General features: G+C 38.5%; 2 protein-coding genes and 1 pseudogene across 2 annotated transcripts in view; all 3 read right to left on the reverse strand.

Moving 5' to 3' along the window:
- LOC121649630 overlaps positions 1-18664 on the reverse strand; it is a 133868-nt pseudogene that overhangs the window by 52774 nt on the left and 62430 nt on the right.
- Positions 1-18664, reverse strand: part of LOC121649675 (NLR family CARD domain-containing protein 3-like) — a 71560-nt gene that overhangs the window by 21623 nt on the left and 31273 nt on the right. The window lies entirely within an intron of this gene.
- LOC121649693 lies at positions 1563-10711 on the reverse strand. Its single transcript, XM_042000701.1, has 7 exons — positions 10654-10711; positions 9413-9449; positions 5860-6082; positions 5036-5736; positions 4751-4897; positions 3402-3503; positions 1563-2781 (listed from the first exon to the last, which is right to left on the reverse strand). The coding sequence occupies exons 4-7, from the start codon at positions 5615-5617 to the stop codon at positions 2473-2475; spliced, it is 1140 nt and encodes a 379-aa protein (XP_041856635.1). The 5' UTR covers positions 5618-5736; positions 5860-6082; positions 9413-9449; positions 10654-10711; the 3' UTR covers positions 1563-2472.

Genomic DNA, 18664 nt, shown 5'->3' on the forward strand with positions numbered 1-18664 from the left:
TGATTGTCTGGGGGAGAGACGTCGGTGAGTTCTGGAGAAAAAGTAATACGTCATCAGCATAAAGACTTATCTTGTGTCCTATTTTTTTGGCATGGATTCCTTTAATCTCTTTATTTTGTCTCATGGCAGCAGCTAGGGGTTCAATAAAAATAGCAAAGAGTGATGGAGAAAGCGGGCAGCCCTGCCTGGTGCCTCTCTGCAAACAGAAGCTTGGAGAGGTTTGATCATTGGTCTTCACACATGCATTTGGGTTGTTATATAATATTTTTATCCAATCTATGAAAGATGACCCAAACCCAAATTTGTTTAACATTGCAAATAAAAATTTCCAGTTTACTCGGTCAAATGCTTTTTCTGCGTCTAAAGAAATTACTGTGGATTCCAGATTATGTAGAGTAGACTAATCTATGATGTTAATTAATCTATGCATGTTAGTAGAGGAATGTCTACTTTTAATAAAGCCTGTTTGGTCAGGATGTATTATTAGAGGGGTTATTTTTTCTATTCTTCTGGCCAAAGCTTTGCTAATTACTTTGAAATCTACATTTATTAATGAAATTGGACGGTAACTGGATGGAAGTGTCGGGTCTTTACCTGGTTTTAATAGTAGAGTAATATTGGCTAGGTTCATATTTGAAGGTATTTTTTGTTTTTCCTTTATTTCTAATATCATATTGTAGAAAGTGGGTGCCAGCATTGTCCAGAATTCTTTGTAGAATTCTGCTGGGTAACCATCTGGACCTGGAGCTTTATTGTTGGGCATATGCTGGAGAGCTTCTTGGAGTTCGCCGACTGAAAGGGGGGAATCCAAGACCATTTTATCTTCATGTTTTAATTTTGGAAGATTGATGTTACTAAGAAATTTATCAATATTGTCATCTGTTGTAGTTAGTTGTGATGTACACTGTGAAAAATGTGAACTGATGTTACTCAATAAAATTATGGCAACAAAGTGACACTTGATATAATTGAGCTATTTTAATTTCCTTCATTTTGATTAGAATGTATTGAAATAATTAACCACATTTAAATGAAAAAAATAAGTCAATATTATTTAACAGGCCAATGTAAATGTGTTAAATTTAACAACACCATGGCAGAAATGTGTTGAAAGTTGCATGGACAAATTGATTAAAATTAACCAAATATCAAGAAGATATTAATTTGCTATAATTCAATTTGTTTGAAAAAATTAAGTTGCATCTACTCAATTTCTGAAGAAATGTCACAAATAATTACAGATTTTGTAGAAATAAATGCCTTAAATTTACTAGTTTTCTGAATAAAATTACTAATGCTAACAAGGAACCAAGATAAATATTAGTTGATTTAACTAAAAAAAATAATTAGATCAACTTAGAATTTAGCTTTGTTTTGCTTAATTGAACTCATTTAAATTATTGTCTTTTGTATCAATTTGCCCTTAAGAAATGTGTAAATTTAAGAAATAATTACTTCTGTGGAATTTGAGATCTATTTAATAATAATAAGTGTCACTTTGTCGCCATAATTCTTTTAAGAATAATTTACTCAACATATCTTAATAGTTCCAGTTTGTTTCACAAGGTAAACATTTATTATGTTCACAACATTTCAAAATGTAACTGTCCAACATCCTCTGGGCAAAATGTATAGTACAGCAATCCCCCCCCCCCCCCCCAAAAAAAAAAAAAAAAAAAAAAAGTGCACATCATCGAGCAAGTTTTCCCTACACATAGATCAGTTATGAACTCTTACTTGATCATTAACTAGGATCCTGGGATATGGTCAACTGAATCCATTTCCCTGCCCTCTACTACTTACCAAGTCAGTCACAAGAAGAACTCCATGCACTTTCTAATTCAGTTACCCAGATTTACATAAGAATTTGTATTCCTGACGAACAGTGTATTAAAACAAAATGAACAGTTGCCAGTGCTAATACCAAGCCCAAAAGTCCTTCATTCAGGTTACATGTTTAGCACCTCACTTGAATACATGAAGAAATTTAAGTATAAATGCATTTCTGCCATTATAAAATCAGAATGTACAACTTGGGCTCAATAACACATTACAAACTAAATTTGAACCTGACAGTGCTTGGACTACAGACATTTTTGTTTTGTTTTTTCTCACTGTAACTGTCTGTAAAACTGCAAATTTAAGTACCGGTAAATAAAAGTGTTACAATACACCATCAGTGAAAATATTACTGAACATGTAATAGTAAAAGAAAAAAAAATAACTTAAAGTCTGAAGAAGGTGCATGAGAAACTAAGCTTGACAATATGTGTCATCCATCTTAGTTTTGAAAAGGCCAACTCAGTTAATGTTCCAATAAAATAGACAGTAAATACAAAAGAAGATAACAAATACAACCTGTCAAACACCAGGGACCATCTTGGGTCTATCTTGGCAAGTGCATAACTTGAAAGAATATCACATATTACTCAAAGTGAACTCGCATCCCTTTCGCTCTGTAAGAGTTCATATTTAAGCAAGCAACTTGTTCTTGAGGCTGTTCACTTTTGGTGACAGCCTTGTAGAGTCCAGTTCCAGGAAGAGTTTCTGGAATACTTCTAAGGTGTACCTTAGCTCTTTAGGATAAGCAAGATCCACTGCGTATGCCAACCCAATAAGCATGACACAGGCCCTTGGAACATTGCCCAGGTCAGCCAAAACTCTCACCCCCTCAACCACGATACCAACATCATCCCAGTCCTCTGACAGTGTGGTCTTGATTTTGTAGATTTTCATTTGTTGCTCACTGAGGTCTTGTGAAACACTGTCTCCATCAACATCCTAAAAACAACAAAGACATTGGGTATTTCACTGTTATGCGAAAGGAAACTTTCCAAGAGTTATCTACCAAAATCCTACTGACCTTTTAAAGTAAAAGGAAAGCTAAGCAAAAAAAAGAAGAAAAAAGAAATGGCACATGTCACCTCAGCTTTAGAACCACAAAGGTTTTAGTCATATGGCAGCATGGAGTGATGTGTCCCTTAGATCAGCTCAAAGCCATTTCCATGCATTTAGACTGATACTAAATGAATATTAGTAGTGTATTAGTAATATTATTATGTAGTTGTTGACAAATGCAGTTATTCTGGCATTTATATATTTATCTGTGTATCTAATTGGCAATTTCAGTTTCAGTCACAAAGTTATGTATAAAAATAAAAATATTAACTCCTTTCTCCTTAGTGGAGCCTGCTTTGGGAGGGATTTTACACATAAAAGTTTTTGGATGAAGCAGGGGTATCAGATCAGTATAGCCGATACTGGCTTGAATACTACATGGTATCAAATCAGAAAGAAAATCTGCGGTGTCACACATTGCTAGGGCATGGAAGAATAGGTAACACTTTTCTGTTTTAATCACTTAAATTTACATAAAAAAAAAAAAAAAAAAAAAAACTTACATTATACTCCTTGAAGAGTTGATCGGTATGTTCCCCGAGGTACACCATCAGGCACTGAATTACAAGATCTCTGGTAGTATTGATGCTTGGATTGCTTTGTGCCTGATAAGACAAAAATAATCACCATCTTCTAGTATTTTACACCAATAGTCTATTTTTTATTAAGTAAAAAATACATACTATAAATCATTACTGATCAAGATCACTTATCCAAATATTTCGACTAAAATTTTCCAATGTCGTCTCCTTTTTTTTATTTATTAATCTATTTATCTTATATTGTTCCCATTTTAAAGAAAGTTTCAAGTCAGTCAAATGTTTGAATCAAGACAACTGTTAAAGCTATGGTTCTTCACCATCTTATCTGGCATTACTGTGATCACTATCACCTGTTGCTTCATTGACGTGCAAAGGAAGTTATATAACCCAACCCTTCCAGCCTATTCAGCCTCTTTTCCCTCCAAACCAGTGGAACAAAGGAAACCTGTGAGTTGTGAAATGGACTCTTTAATCTTAATCATTTCTTCCAGTATGTCATGATGATGCTCACTGTGTTTATATATTAAGTTAATCTGCATATTACCATGGGATGTGTAACCTAGTGGAATGGATGCATTATTAATGTAAGTTATGTATTCATTTATTGTTCCATTTGATGTAAGCATTTCATGTTATCTGTTATATTTACCTTTTCTATGTCTTTCTAGACAAAATCATCCACCATCCTCAAATAAAAATGGTGGAATGCAGTCCAGAATCCTGTTTAAATGTGCAACCCACATGAGACGTTCAATGTCCCAGCCATGCTCACAAACTGAGTAGTTTCAACAACAGTGTGGTATTCAGTACCACTGGTCACATAATTCAGACTTGCTGCAAGTTTTTTAACAGTATCAGTTTTACAATGGCACAATATATTAATCTATTCAATTTACAGCTTCAAACTCTTAATTCAGAAGTTGATCTTGAGCTGGGTCAGAAGCGACTAACGTGAACACATTCTCACACCTGAAGCTCTCAACTGACTATTTAGTCGCATAATGTGACGATTTGTGGAATAAATGCAACTTTTTTAAAACATCAACGAGCCTTGCCATTATAGCATGAAGCTGAAATGATCAGGTACTGCTGAATTGAAGTGGCTCTGCGACAAACATTTTTCTAGTTATTATCTAACCATCTTCATGAATTGCAATATATAGCATACAATTTGTGAATTGGGAGATCAAATTAATTAGATTTATATGCTGGTAGGTAGTTAAGCATCTGAAATAATTAATATCCCAATAATTTAATATCAAAACTACTTCAATTAAATCTTATACAAATAATTAGTCACTGATAAATACCTTAAGCAAGATGCCCTGCAATTTCAATCCCATGGCTCCTCCCTTGGAATTGAAGACAGCCAACAACTTCGGAGAATACTCATCCAGCTTGGCCATGAATTTTGGTTCCAGGTGTATTGTGGTAATCCTTAGGAATTCATCCTGCAGCTAAAAGAAATGGTGACAAAAAAAAGAATACAGAGAAAGAACTTTAAAGCTTCACTTACTATAAGAATAGAAAACAAGATCAGTCAAAATGTAAAGAGAATTAAATTTTTTAAAGAGTTATTAATGCAAAATTATTACATGAGAGGCCTGAAACAGAGCAGGCCATCTAGCTTTGATGTCCTCAATGCTGGGTGACAGGCTGACGATTTCATGACGTCTGTGTGCAAATGTTTTAGCCATTTTTTCTTTGATCAACTTCTCATTGTCTTTTTTCTTCACTTCAGTGAGCAACTGAATCCTCTCTTCTTCCTGACTGTCCTTATCCTCTCCTGGTGGGTATGGAGGGAGATAATTTACCTCTGCCTTTCTGGGCTTCTTAACATTCTTGGCAGATTTCTGGTCAGCAGGGCTCTTGTGTTTAACTGCATTGCACAGGACCTCAGGTACACCAAAGCCTCGCAGTTTGGTGCGATAATTTGCCATCTTGTACTTTAAGCTTTGTTGCCAGCCATAGTAACCAGAAAAAGAACCAGATTCTTTGAGACATGGATATTTTTTGACAAGTGCCTCAGCAACATCACTTATCTGTCCACCTGATGGATAAGCTGTGTATGTAAAAATAGTTTCTGCCAACTTCTCCAGTATGTCTGCCTTGACCTTTGAGGTAGTCATAAATGTTCCATTCTTCTTGAAGTTCTCAGTGGCTCTTTCAAGGTACATCTCAGTTTCATAAGCAAACACTGGAATAGGGAACAGCTTTGGCCAGGGTTGACATCGTCCAGTGGTGCTCGGCGGACTCAGAATAATGGTGTCCTGTGAAGATGATGTTCCACTAGACTCTGCATTTGAAGCAATCGACTCTGCATATGATGCAGAGTCACAGTCAGTTGAGTGCTGTACAGAGGGGCTGCAAAACTTTCAAGTGGAACCAAGTCAAGAACAACTGGAGCAGCGGGAACAACCTTTATGGTGTCTTTGTGTTTGATTTGGTCACTTCTATTAAGAGTAAAGTAGTCTTCAAATTCTGAGTCCATATACTGAAGACTGAAGTCATCTGCAATACCAAAGGTATCCTTCACAACACTTTGCAGCTCCTGCACTGTTTGGGGGATCCCTGATGGTAGAACCAGCTTCTCAATCCGGTCATCAATTATTACACGAAGCTTCGCTTCCATTTCTGGCAGCCTGGAAGAAAACAAATGGGTAGTTTAGTATTTTACTTTAATACTTTAGTAGTTAAGTATTGTCATTTACTTTTTAATTCACTCAAATTAGAACTTTACTTTGTTATTGTAATTTGTATTTCACCTTTTGATAACAGTTCCTTAATGGTTACTCCCTGATATTGACATAAAGACAATGGAAAACATTAACAGTAACTTATTTACATTTGCACTAAAGTGATGTCAGGTAAAAAAAAAAAAAAAAAAAACACTTCTTTGCAATATAGGCTGCAGCATAAATATGGACAGTATAATCAACATGAAGGGTTAATTCATTTTGGTTACCTAAAATTCACAACAAATGTGACGTTTCAGTGTAACCATACGTTTTCCTCCCACATTGTAGGCAACCAAGGGGTACACATCACCAAGTTTCTGCTGCTCCAAAAGAGTCATCTTGCCAGTGTCCTCCAGTTTATAAGATCTCAGATGCTCTTCATACCAGGCAGCAAGTAGCTTTACAATGAATAGAACATAGCTGTCCAAAATGACTATCTGCGTAATCTCAGCAAAGTCTGGCAGTCCACAGGTGGATCCGTAAGATACTATCATCCCATTGGTATATTTTGTGCCATTGTAGGTGACAGTGTTGGCAAGTTGCACACTTGACAGAGATGGTGAACGTTCTCTTAAACTGTTTTTTATGTCTAAATGCAGCAGATCTACAGGCATTGTTGATATTTTTGTGACAGTCAGGGCTGGTTTCCCCACATCTGATTGCATGTGGTATGACATCATCATTTGATGTCTTGTTGAAAGGGTCAGCAACACATTTCTGAAATTATTAGTGTGCCTCACAACTTGCTTGAAAAATCTGTGTTTAGCTTCGAAACGCATTGTCCAGACACCAACCAACGGCCCATATTTTTCAATCAGTGCAGGGTAATGCTCCAAAAAATGATGTTTGGGTGTCAGCCTCTCATTAGGAAAAACTTCCAAGAATCTGACACGATGTTCAGATATTTTAAAGCCAAGGAAGGCAATACTTTCTGTGGTGTGAATAGGGGCAGCCACTAACTCAGCAATGTCTTTTAAAGTAAGAAGCAGCTGCCAGGCAGGATCTTCTTCAGGTACACAGTGACCAACAATGAGAGGCAACAACCGTATCAAGGCCCAGTTTTCGTGTGCATTTCCACCTACAGTTTTACGGCCAGCAAAGTTTTGTGGGATTGCTTGAGGACTGTTAACTTTGTCTGAGCCTTTATATGGAAACTGTGTGATCAAGTTATTAAGTATTGCCAAATTAAAGTATTTTTTCTTGATGAAAACCTGAAGACACAATGCAAGCTCTTTAGGAATTATCCCTTCAAAAAGGTCATGAAGGATGTCTGGTGGGTAACCAGAGACAAAGTGAAAGTAACTCAATTGATCAGTCAAAGGACATGACCGCTTTACACCAAAATAGGGGACAAGACTTGGATTTTCTTTGACAGTTTGTACGTGCAATGTGTAGTCCTCTTTTTTCCTTAGTGGAAACAACCCAGAGCATACTTCATAAGCCTGGTACTCTGAAGAATTTCCAAGACAAAATCTACAAAAATAAGGCCCACTAAAACTTTCAACTAGTCCACTAATGGAATGAGCACCAAGATTGTCAGCTATGACGCAGAGTATGGTCCCTTTAATATATTTTTGAAAACTGGAAATAAAAACCCCTTCCTGTTCAAGGGTGATTAGATCTTTCAAGAGTGGTTCCAAGACTGCTTTGTATTCAAACTGTTTAACATCAACAGCTTTGCAAAGTACAGCTAAATGTATTGATGTTAATGCAGATTGGAACTTTGATGGTACATTTGCCAAAATCCAATATATTGCAGTAATTTTGTGTTTTTTTCTAGAGGTCCCTAATGGATTGCACACTTCGAAGTCATCAACATACAGGATTATGGAAAGTCTTGTTTCTTCTCCAGCATAAAAATTGTTTTCCTTAAAACATGTACCATCAAAAATTGACTTAAAATCCCCAGTACTGTTTGAATGCTTTGACAAAGCCTCCAAAGCGATGTCTTTGTTCTTTAATACTTCCTGTAAAGTCTTGAGAATTGGCACGTATTGAAAGCTCTTCTTCTGTTTAGCATCAAGAATATATTCAACGGGATCTACAAAACAGAAATGTTCCTTAAAATACTTTCTTCTCTTAAAAGCTGAACCAAGTGGACCACCTGCTCCAAGAGCTGTTGTAATAGGATGAGATCTGCACAACTGTTGTGCCAATTCAGCTATGATGGCTTGGTCAACGGTGCATTTGTTGGATTTCAGTGATGAATCAATTATATTTCTAATCACTGCCACAGATGATGACGAAGAAATATAATGGAGATCTTCAACCAAAGCATTAATGCACCTTACGGAAGCATTATAAATGCTCTCTAAATTCAATAGAAGTAAGCCAATGTCATTAACAACTGTAGAGGATGCACGATCTGGATCTAAATCTAAATCTATGCCATCATCATCACTGGCCTCTAGCTCATCCAAATGGCTGGCAACATGAGCATGGTGACTTTCAAACACATCTTGCTTAAAGTCAGTCAAAGAACAGGATTTGTGTCTTCTGCTTTTGTGTTTTAGAAAGGTATTGTATATATTTGTCCTAAAGTCACACCCTTCAAATACGCAAAATACAGTTTCATGGTTTTTCAGGTGAATTCCAATGTGCTGGAAATAATCCTTCTGGGTCGAGAAAAAAGCACCACAAACTAAGCACTTAAATGAAGTGATGAGTCCCGGGCTTGAAGGGTCTTCAGGTGCATGATATCTGGACAAGTGTGTTCGAAGGGCTCCTTGTGTTTTGAATGTGCAAGGGCAACTGTCATACAGACATGGTTGGAGCTGTCCACGGCCAAATGTTGCGTGTTGTTGTCTGTAATGCTTCAAGAGTTTCCCTTTTGTAGCAGACAAAGACTTGCAGATCTTACACTGCCATCCCATTAGCCAAGTCCTATAGTAATTTGGGAAAGAAAAAAAGACAGGTCTAAGAATGGCCAATGACACTGTTTGTCATGGCTATTTTAAGAGGAAGGGGATCTTTTGATATTGATAGAGTACATCTTTAAAAAAAATATTTTCTGTCCAGTTATTTAAGTCTGATTAAGCAGGGACAACCTGATAACAATACTCAATATGATTATATTTACATAAGAAAAATATTTCTGAATCAACAATAGAACAGCTGTTTGCTTTAATTAATTTCTGCTGCTAGAATATGACAACTAACCAGTTTTATCATATGAAGAAGTTGCATTTTGAAGCATGTTATCCCACCTTATTTTGTGTTACATGTTCTACATACCTTTCTGATGAATTTTTGCAAAGGACTCTTCCTGCAACTGGAAAGAAAGCAACATCAATTTTAATTCATTTGAATAGATTATTGTTTTACAGAACAACATCTAAAATCAGAATTTGAACACCAAAATTTTAATATTTAATAATCTAATATTATTACACTTAAAGTTCACAAACAGCAACATTTCATTTCTTTAATTCCATTTATTTATTTATTTTCTTAAAAGGTTTGTAGCCTACAAACTATCGCTAATAAGTGAATGACAATGGAGACATCTACAAGTTGCAAAAAGAGTACTGTAGAAATTGTATTAAGCTCCCAAACCACACATTCCTGTATCAAATGTAAAACCGTTTCAACCTTATTTTCCAAACAATAACAAACCATTACAAACAGAAGAGGTCTGTCTGTTTCTTAGTAAGAATAAAAGTGCATATTAGCAGAGTCTGAGGACTAACAATCAGATAAATTTACATTGCAGGGATTTTTCTAAAACTAAGAAAATCTTTGTTTAACATAGTTTTGATATTTAATAAGAACAGATTAAATGCAATCATTTCTACCATGTATTTCGGCCACAAGCGTGATTTTGAAAGCACAGGATTTTTCGCTGTTTTATTTTTAGTTTCCAGACACTCTGGATCAGATGATGTGGAAATATTCTTTGAAATCATTTGTATAGATTTTCATAACAGCATAGCCTATGTCTACCTGCATACAGCCGAAGACTGACCTTTTCATGCCCATGTTCTCTCAATCACTCCAGGATAATCCACCCACGTTCTTTTTTTTTTATATATAAAGCAAGTTTTCAAGCTGTACAAACTGGCATTTCGAATTTTCATTGGAGAGAGAGAGTGGAGAGAAGCACTGTACTTTACACAGACTAAACAGTTGTTATCACTCAACACTAAACAAAAAAGCTCCAACGGTCGAGCCCTGTGCGGTCTTTCAAAGAACTTGTTAGCGAGGGAAGGAGAACAGAATACACTAGGAAGATTGGAATTTTAGCTAGTTTCTTGTCATTTCATACGATGTAACGTTCATCATCTGTAGAAAGTTGCTTCCAAAAAGAGAAAGTGTAAACCTGTAAAGCGAAGCGCTAAACTGCCTTATCACGGCTCAGAGAACGGTTGAAAGAAAAAAAAAAGCTTTGATTCAGCTTTAATACTGCTTGAATCTATCAACAATCTTGCTATCGCTACTTCTGTATATATTTTAAAAATGCATTTCAAAGCTCTTACCTGTGTGAAATGAAGGACCGACGTTGGTGAAGCGCGGTAGGACCTGTGACCCGCTTCCACCATTTGGCGCAAAGGACTGTGGGCGGAAGTGCTCCGTGGTTAAAACAAAATATTCCTAAATGAGTAAAACTATCAATTTTCTGCCTCTGTAGTGGTTCTAATGCATTTTAATTAAACTCTACTCATTTTATTCTTGCTTCTTTTATCCAACCAAAAACTGTGTAAAATTAATTAAAAAAAACATTATGAATTGTTTAAATCAACATAAATTAATTTCAAACTGACTTAATGTATTTTTAATGAATAACAATTACTTATAGTTCTTTAATGGATATTAATTAACCCCAGTACTACTTTTAACAGTGTATATAATGTGTTATAGAATTCTTTGAAAGTGTTATTTATCTTGTCAGGGTCGTGGCTGATGTTTCCTTCTGGATCTCTGACAGAGGAGATGGTTGTTTTCTCCTTATTTGTTTTTAACTGATTAGCCAGGAACCTTCCAGGTTTGTTGCCATGCTCAAAATTCTCCAAGCGAAGTCTTTGCACCAAGAATTGTGTCTTTTTATCTGTTATTTCATTAAATTCAAGTTTAGCTTTCCTTATAGCATTTAGTATGTGTTCTTCTGGGGAGACATGGTAAGCGTCCTCTAAGGATTTAATTCTGAGTTCTAACTCTGAAACTCTCAAAGTTTCCTTCTTTTTCTTATGAGAAGAAAAGGAAATTATTTTCCCTCTCATTACTGCTTTTCCTGCTTCCCAAAGAACACTTGCTTAAGTTTCTGGCAAGTCGTTTTTTTCTAGATATAAGGACCATTCTCTTTTAAAGTAGCTGATAAACTCAGGATCTTTAAGAAATGACGTATTAAATCCCCAGTTTCTAGTTGCTGGTTTATTGCTCTTACTTCTCAGAGTGAATGATACTGGTGCGTGATCACTAATGCTAATAGGATGGATCCTGATTTCTGACATGTCATTCATCAGCGAGCTGCTAGTTAAGAAATGAGCTAATCTAGAATAGGAATGGTGAACTGAGGAGAAGAAGGTGTATTCTCTTAGTGTGGGATGGTGAGATCGCCAAGCATCACAGAGACCAAAATCCTTCATGTACTGTTTTACAATTTCTGAGGATTTCCAGACTGGGTGAGCTCCTGTGGTACTTTGTTTGTCCAGTATAATGTTAAAAGAAAGAAGGAGGGATCATCTACATTTGGACCATATATATTTGCGATACATAACTTAATATTTTTAATAGATAATGTAACTATTATAAATCTGCCTTCTGGATCTATGATTGTATTATCTATATCAAAATTTAACCTTTTAATTTAAGCTTTCCTACATCAGCATTTGTGATAGTGAAGACACTGCTAACCACATACCCTGACTGCTGGAGCATGGAGGAATGATCCCCCCTTGACAGGACAGCAGCCAACTACTGATCGAAACCCCAAAGCTGGTGCAAAGTTACAAAGGCAGCTCTTTGGAGACATGTGACATAAGATTCATCTTACTGAATTCACACTACCTTAGTTTTGATTTCCTATCTACTTTATACCATCACTGACTGACCATGTCATGCTGCCACGGCACAGCTCCATAGTCAGAATTGAAAACAGTCAGTTAGGAGGTGACCTGAGGAATCCCGTAAGTTCATATTGGGTCAAGAGGTCACTGATGTATTTTGGTTTTAAACAATTCAGAGCTTTATAGACCAGCAGCAGAACTTTAAAGTCTATTCTCTGATAAACAGGCACCCAGTGTAAAGACCTCCGCACTGGACTGATGTGGTCCACTTTCTTGGTCTTAGTGAGGACTCGAGCAGCAGAGTTCTGAATAAGCTGCAGGTATCTAATTGACCTTCTTAGGTAGAACCTGTAAAAACACTGTTACAATAATCAAGCCAACTAAAGATGAAAGCATGCCCTAGTTTTTCCAGGTCTTGCTGAGACATCAGATCTTTTACCCTTGATATAGTAGGCACACTTTGTAATTCCCTTGTGTTTCTCAAAGTTAAGGTCTAAGTCCATCAAAACACCCAGATTTCTGGCCTGGTTGGTGGTTTTTAGGCGTATAGACTGAAGCTCTGTGGCGACCTTTAGTCGTTTCTCACATCCCATCATTAATCTCCTCAATACATTTACCAAGATCCCGTATGGGGCCTCGGTCTCCTGCTGACATTATTTTATATCTCTGTGTCTCATCTGCGTAGCTATGGTAACTAATTTTGTTTTTCTTTGACCTGTGCCAGTGGGAACATGTAGATGTTAAACAGAAGAGGCCCCAGGATGTAACCTTGGGGAACTCGCATGTAATTCTTGTCTGCTCAGATATAAAGTTGCCCATTGACATGAAGTACTTTCTGTTCTCTAAATAAGATTTAAACCAGTGTAGTGACCACATGTGACTGAAGGCTACTTCCATTAATCTCCAAATAATTGGAAATTAACCGCCGATGTAACTCAAAATAAAATTCATCCTTAAGTTATGTTTATGTTAGTTTTATTTTCTTGTTGATGTCTGGGGGAAAAGTGCAGAATCTCTCATCTACTGGTTCACTGGAGCCTTCATCATCATCATCATCATCACCATCATTATCAAGAAAAAAGATTCAAGATGAGTCACAACAGAAAGAAAAAATATCAAATGATTTATTAAACATAAAGAAATAAAACATGATGAAAAACATTAAAACATCGAAAATAAAATTCCAATGAGTTAGTAGATTAAAACAAGAAATAACAAAATGAAATAAAATGACATTTGAGAAAATGGCAAAATCACATGAATTAAAGTAAAACTGAGAGAAATTAGATCATATTCATTCATCATTAAACATGGAATATTTTTACAAAAAGTCTAAAATTATTTGAATTAAAATAAACATAAAATTGATATCTGAACATTTTAAGGAAAATTCTTTAAATTCTACATTTCAAGTAGAAAGTCAAACATGTGGATCCTGGAAGAAGCATAGCTTCCATCTTTAAAGGATTGGAAGAGGAAGAAGTTTCCAAGGAATCATTTAGAAGAGTTTCACACAGAAACCGACTTCCTGAACCGGCAAAGATGTTTCTAAGTGAATGAGACAGACATGTACATACTGAAGTACAGGTGCGCGTCATAAAATTAGAATATCATGAAAAAGTTTATTTATTTCAGTAATTCCATTAAAAAAACTGAAACTTGTATAATGTAGACATTTATTCCCCACAGACTGACATATTTCAAATGTTTATTTCTTTTAATTTTTATGATTATAACTGACAACTAATAAAACCCCCAAATTCTATATCCCAGAAAATTAGAATATTACTTAAGACCGATACAAACAAGGACTTCGAGAAATGTTGGCCAACTGAAAAGGATGACCAGGGTCATACTTTATGAGCATGTACAGCACTCAATACTTAGTTGGGGATCCTTTTGCCTGAATTACTGCAGCAATGCAGTGTGGCATGGAGTCCATCAGTCTGTGGCACTGCTCAGGTGTTATAAGAGCCCAAGTTGCTCTGATAGTGGCCTTCAGCTCTTCTGCTTTATTGGGTCTGGCGAATCGCATCTTCTTCTTCACAATACCCCATAGATTTTCTATGGGGTTAAGGTCAGGCCAGTTTGCTGGTGTAGCAGGACACACGGGTGTTATGTGTTTCATTGATTGCCGTATGTGTTGGTCGGCCAATTACTGAGCAGGTCAATGATATAAAAGGCAAGCAGGGCGTGCAGGCTGCCTCTCGCTTCCTGGTGGCTGGGTTTACGTCAGTTCCTGGCATCCGTAATTTCCCCCTCTTGGATGGTGCAGGTAGGCTAGCAGCCGCTGCTGCAAATTGGTTGTTTGTCCCTCCAGTGCTGCTCACTCTGGTTATTGTTGCAGAAACTCACCGGGTATTGCTGCAGGGTGCACTCTTCATCGAGCTCCCGGATCCGTTAGGCTGAAGCTGCAGGCTGCATAACTAGTCGGGGATTCCTTTGCCTCACACGCAGCCCCAGAATTGTGGGTTATACACAGCGGCGTGATAACCCGCCGCCTGACGTCAAGCTGCAGAGGATAAAGCGAGTCGGTGAAGGCTCCGTGACACGAGTTCGTCTGATTCGAGCTGTGGAGTGACCATGCAGCGCTGGATCACGTCTGCTGGGACCGCTGCTGCTTTGCTTAGCTTTGATTTGTTCCGTTTTGTTTTGCTTGGCTGTGCTGGTGTGGCTGTTCTTTGCTTGGCGTGGTCACTGAAGAGGATCTTCGTCAGGAGGACGTGTCGGCTAAGTTTTGCTTTTTTTTCCAGGACTGACGGCTGCTCTGTGTGCACTGACGCCGTCAGCTGTTTAGCAAGAAGGAGCCTTTCATATTGACTATTAGCCGAGCTGGTGTGCACGCGTGCGCTTGCCCGTGCCCGTTTTTAGAATAGACGTCATTCTCTGTATTTTCTTTTATCAAGTTTGTGTTGGTTTGTCTTATCTAGCGTGTTTATAATTCTGTTTTCTTTCCTTTATCAGGTGCTGAGCCCCTTGGTGGTGGATCGGTGTCCCTATTGGTGGTTTCCCCCTATGTGTGTTGTGTGGATTTGAGTTGGTGTGGTTTGTTCACCCTCACTTGTGGTGTCCTTGGGATCCCCTTTTTTCGTTTGTTTTGGACCCTTCCCAACCAAGTAGGTCTCAGCCCTGATTTACCCTTTTAGTCTTATTGGTTATTTTAACGTATATTGCTTTGTTTAATAAATTCATTGGTTTATTGGAAGTGCTGTCTCTGCCTCGTGCATTGTGAACCTGGGTACCTGGTGGTAAGAATTACCACCGGGGTTCATTTCCTCGGGTGGAAGCCCCGGGGTGGCGTTGTCCAACCCTTGCACGACTCCTTATCGCCACACTGGCCAGTTAAGAACAGGGATACAATGGTCCTTAAACCAGGTACTGGTAGCTTTGGCACTGTGCGCAGGTGCCAAGTCCTGTTGGAAAATTAAATCTGCATCTCCATAAAGTTGGTCAGCAACAGGAAGCATGAAGTGCTCTAAAACTTTCTGGTAGATGGCTGCATTGACCGCGGGCCTAAGAAAACACAGTGGACCAACACAAGCAGATGACATGACACCCCAAACCATCACTGACTGGAAATTTTACACTCGACCTCAAGCAATGTGGATTCTGCGCCTCTCCTCTCTTCCTCCAGACTCTGGGATCTTGATTTGCAAAGAACATGCAACATTTCCTTTCATCAGAGAACATAACTTTGGACCAATCAGCAGCAGTCCAATCCTTTTGTCTTTAGCCCAGGCGAGACACTTCTGATGCTGTCTCTTGTTCACGAGTGGCTTGACACAAGGAATGCGACAGCTAAAACGCATGTCTTGCATACGCCTGTGCGTGGTGATCCCTGAAGCACTGACTCCAGCTGCAGTCCACTCTTTGTGAATCTCCCCCACATTTTTGAATGGGTTTCATTTCACAATCCTCTCCAGGGTGCAGTTATCCTTATTGCTTGTACACTTTTTTCTACCACATCTTTTCCTTCCCTTCGCCTCTCTAATAATGTGCGTGGACACAGAGCTCTGTGAACAGCCAGGCTCTTTAGCAATAACCTTTTGTGTCTTGCCCTCCTCGTGCAAGGTGATAGTGGTTGTCTTTTGAACAACTGTCAGGTCTGCAGTCTTCCCCTTGATTGTGTAGCCAACAGAACCAGACTGAGAGACCATTTAAAGGCCTTTGTGGGTGTTATGAGTTAATTACCTTATTAGAGTGTGGCAGTTGTCTTCAATATTGAACCTTTCCACAATATTAAAATTTTCTGGGATATTGAATTTGGGGTTTTCATTAGTTGTCATTATAATCATCAAAATTAAAAGAAATAAACATTTGAAATGTGTACGTCTGTGAGGAATGAATGTCTACATTATACAAGTTTTTCAAACTTTTTCATGATATTCTAATTTTATGACAAGCACCTGTATCTGTTCACCAGTCAGAGTTTCTCTGCTACGGTCACTCTTTAGACTCAACACAGAGACACCCAGGAACCAGAGAACCAGGACCAGATCCCAAATCCAGCATAGAGAGGATGAGTGAATGTGGTGATGAAGGTGTGGAGGTGGATCAGTGAGTCAGAGGAGAGTCTGTAAAAGGACAGAGAGCCAGCAGGACAGTCCACATACACTGCTACTCTGTTAGAGACAGAGGAGGAGGAGATAGGTGTTTTTCTGTCATTGTGCCAGACAGAATAACCTTCATCATCACAGCAGCTCAGACTCCAGGACTGATCATTGAATCCAAACCTACAGTCTCTGCTGTCTCCTCTCCTTCTGATTTCTCTGTAACTCAGATATAAAAACGTCTCCTCTCCACTCGACCTCCCAGTAGCAGCGACCAGTCAGAACATTTTCGCACAGAAGCTGAGAACACCAGTCATCATCAAATCTATCTGAATGATAACGATATGACTGAAACTCCTTCACATATGTCACCTTCCTGTTGTTGTCAGACAACTTAAGTCTTCTGTCCACTGTGATCATGTGGATGGTGAGTGGACAGGAATCTGATGGAGAGAACAAACACAATCCAGCTGCAGTTATTGATCTATTGACACTTTGATGCTGACTGATGAATGAGTGATGGGACAGTGTGAAGATGGTTGAATGTGATGAATCCAATGAAAAACACACTTACACTTCTTCAGACCTGGTCTCAACCATGGTTCTCCAGCAGGCTCCACCCTGAAAAGAGGAGGGGGGTCAGAGCATGCTAACATGGACATTACATGGCTCTCATACACACTTTGTTCTATATTGAGTAAGGAAGAGTCCAACATCTGGACACATCCACCTGATTGGAGCATCTCAAGACTAGAAGGAGCAGAAGCAGAGCTACGAACAATCAGAATATGGCGTTGCACAAGCTTGTAATCCTAGCTCAGATTGGCAAGCAGGTTGCGGTTCCAGAGCTCGTACACGAGGTGGACACCAACTTGGAGACGTTGTCGGCTCAGCTAGGTGGAAGCTTTCCCAAATTCGGATCATTAGTAGCCAGCAAGACCACTGAGAGACTTAAGGCAGACGAAACATGATCTAGCCCGGAAACAAAACAAATGCTGTTATCTTTATCTGGCTCCCTGAACTGGCCTTGGATGGCTGGTTATCAAGTTCCCCTAGAATGATATGCAGTCCCCCCATCTTCTCAGGCTGTGGGCCCTTGCCTGGATCAGCTCCCAAGGCCGCCTCATTCCTTATGGCAGCAAAGACTAGAGACTGGAGTAATAAACTGGGAGAATGTTCACAGGCTTTATTTACACTTACTTACGCATACACGCATGCACACAAGCATGGGCGTTCACACACACATTTACAGACACACCCTCCTCATGATTCACCGCCTTAGTTGGACCCTTCCCCCCTCCCTCCACTCCCAGGCGGCAGGGTGGATTGGATGCTCTCTGCAGCTGCGTCCACACCTGGCTGCGATGTGAGACCCTACTCCCCCCTCCCACCACGTGTTTTTATGTTGTGACTATCTTAATATGTGCTTTTGTGTACTAAGGTGTTTTTTTTTTTGTTTGTTTTGTTTTTTTGTATTTATACACTGCACCCTTTAGGCGCAAAGTAGAGATGCCTCTGTTTTTCCCCCCACTGCCATTACTCTCCCTCATGTTATCTTTTTCCATCTGTGAAAATGGCGTGCGGCTCAGCGGCTGCTGCCTCAGTCTGTTGGATCCTTTATCGTTATCATTTATGTTTATATTTTGTTGTTGTCTACTCTTGGATGGGTTTGTACTGGAAAATTTCATTGCATCTATTGCAATGACAATAAAGGTCAAGTTAAATCAGGAAGCTGATTTGTCCATACCCACACCAACAAAACTGCTTTGTGAAAGGTCAGTTCCTTCCTTCAACCATTTTCTCCTTTTCATCTCTTCACAGATAAAGACCTCTGCATAAACTTCTGATCTAACAAAGAGCTGCATCTTCTCTTTGCCCTGAAGTCTTATTGATCAGCTTCTGACAATAATATCCTCTGCAGAGCAGATTGGCTC

This window comes from Melanotaenia boesemani, chromosome 2 (assembly GCF_017639745.1).
Source record: "Melanotaenia boesemani isolate fMelBoe1 chromosome 2, fMelBoe1.pri, whole genome shotgun sequence".
Lineage (NCBI taxonomy): Eukaryota > Metazoa > Chordata > Actinopteri > Atheriniformes > Melanotaeniidae > Melanotaenia > Melanotaenia boesemani.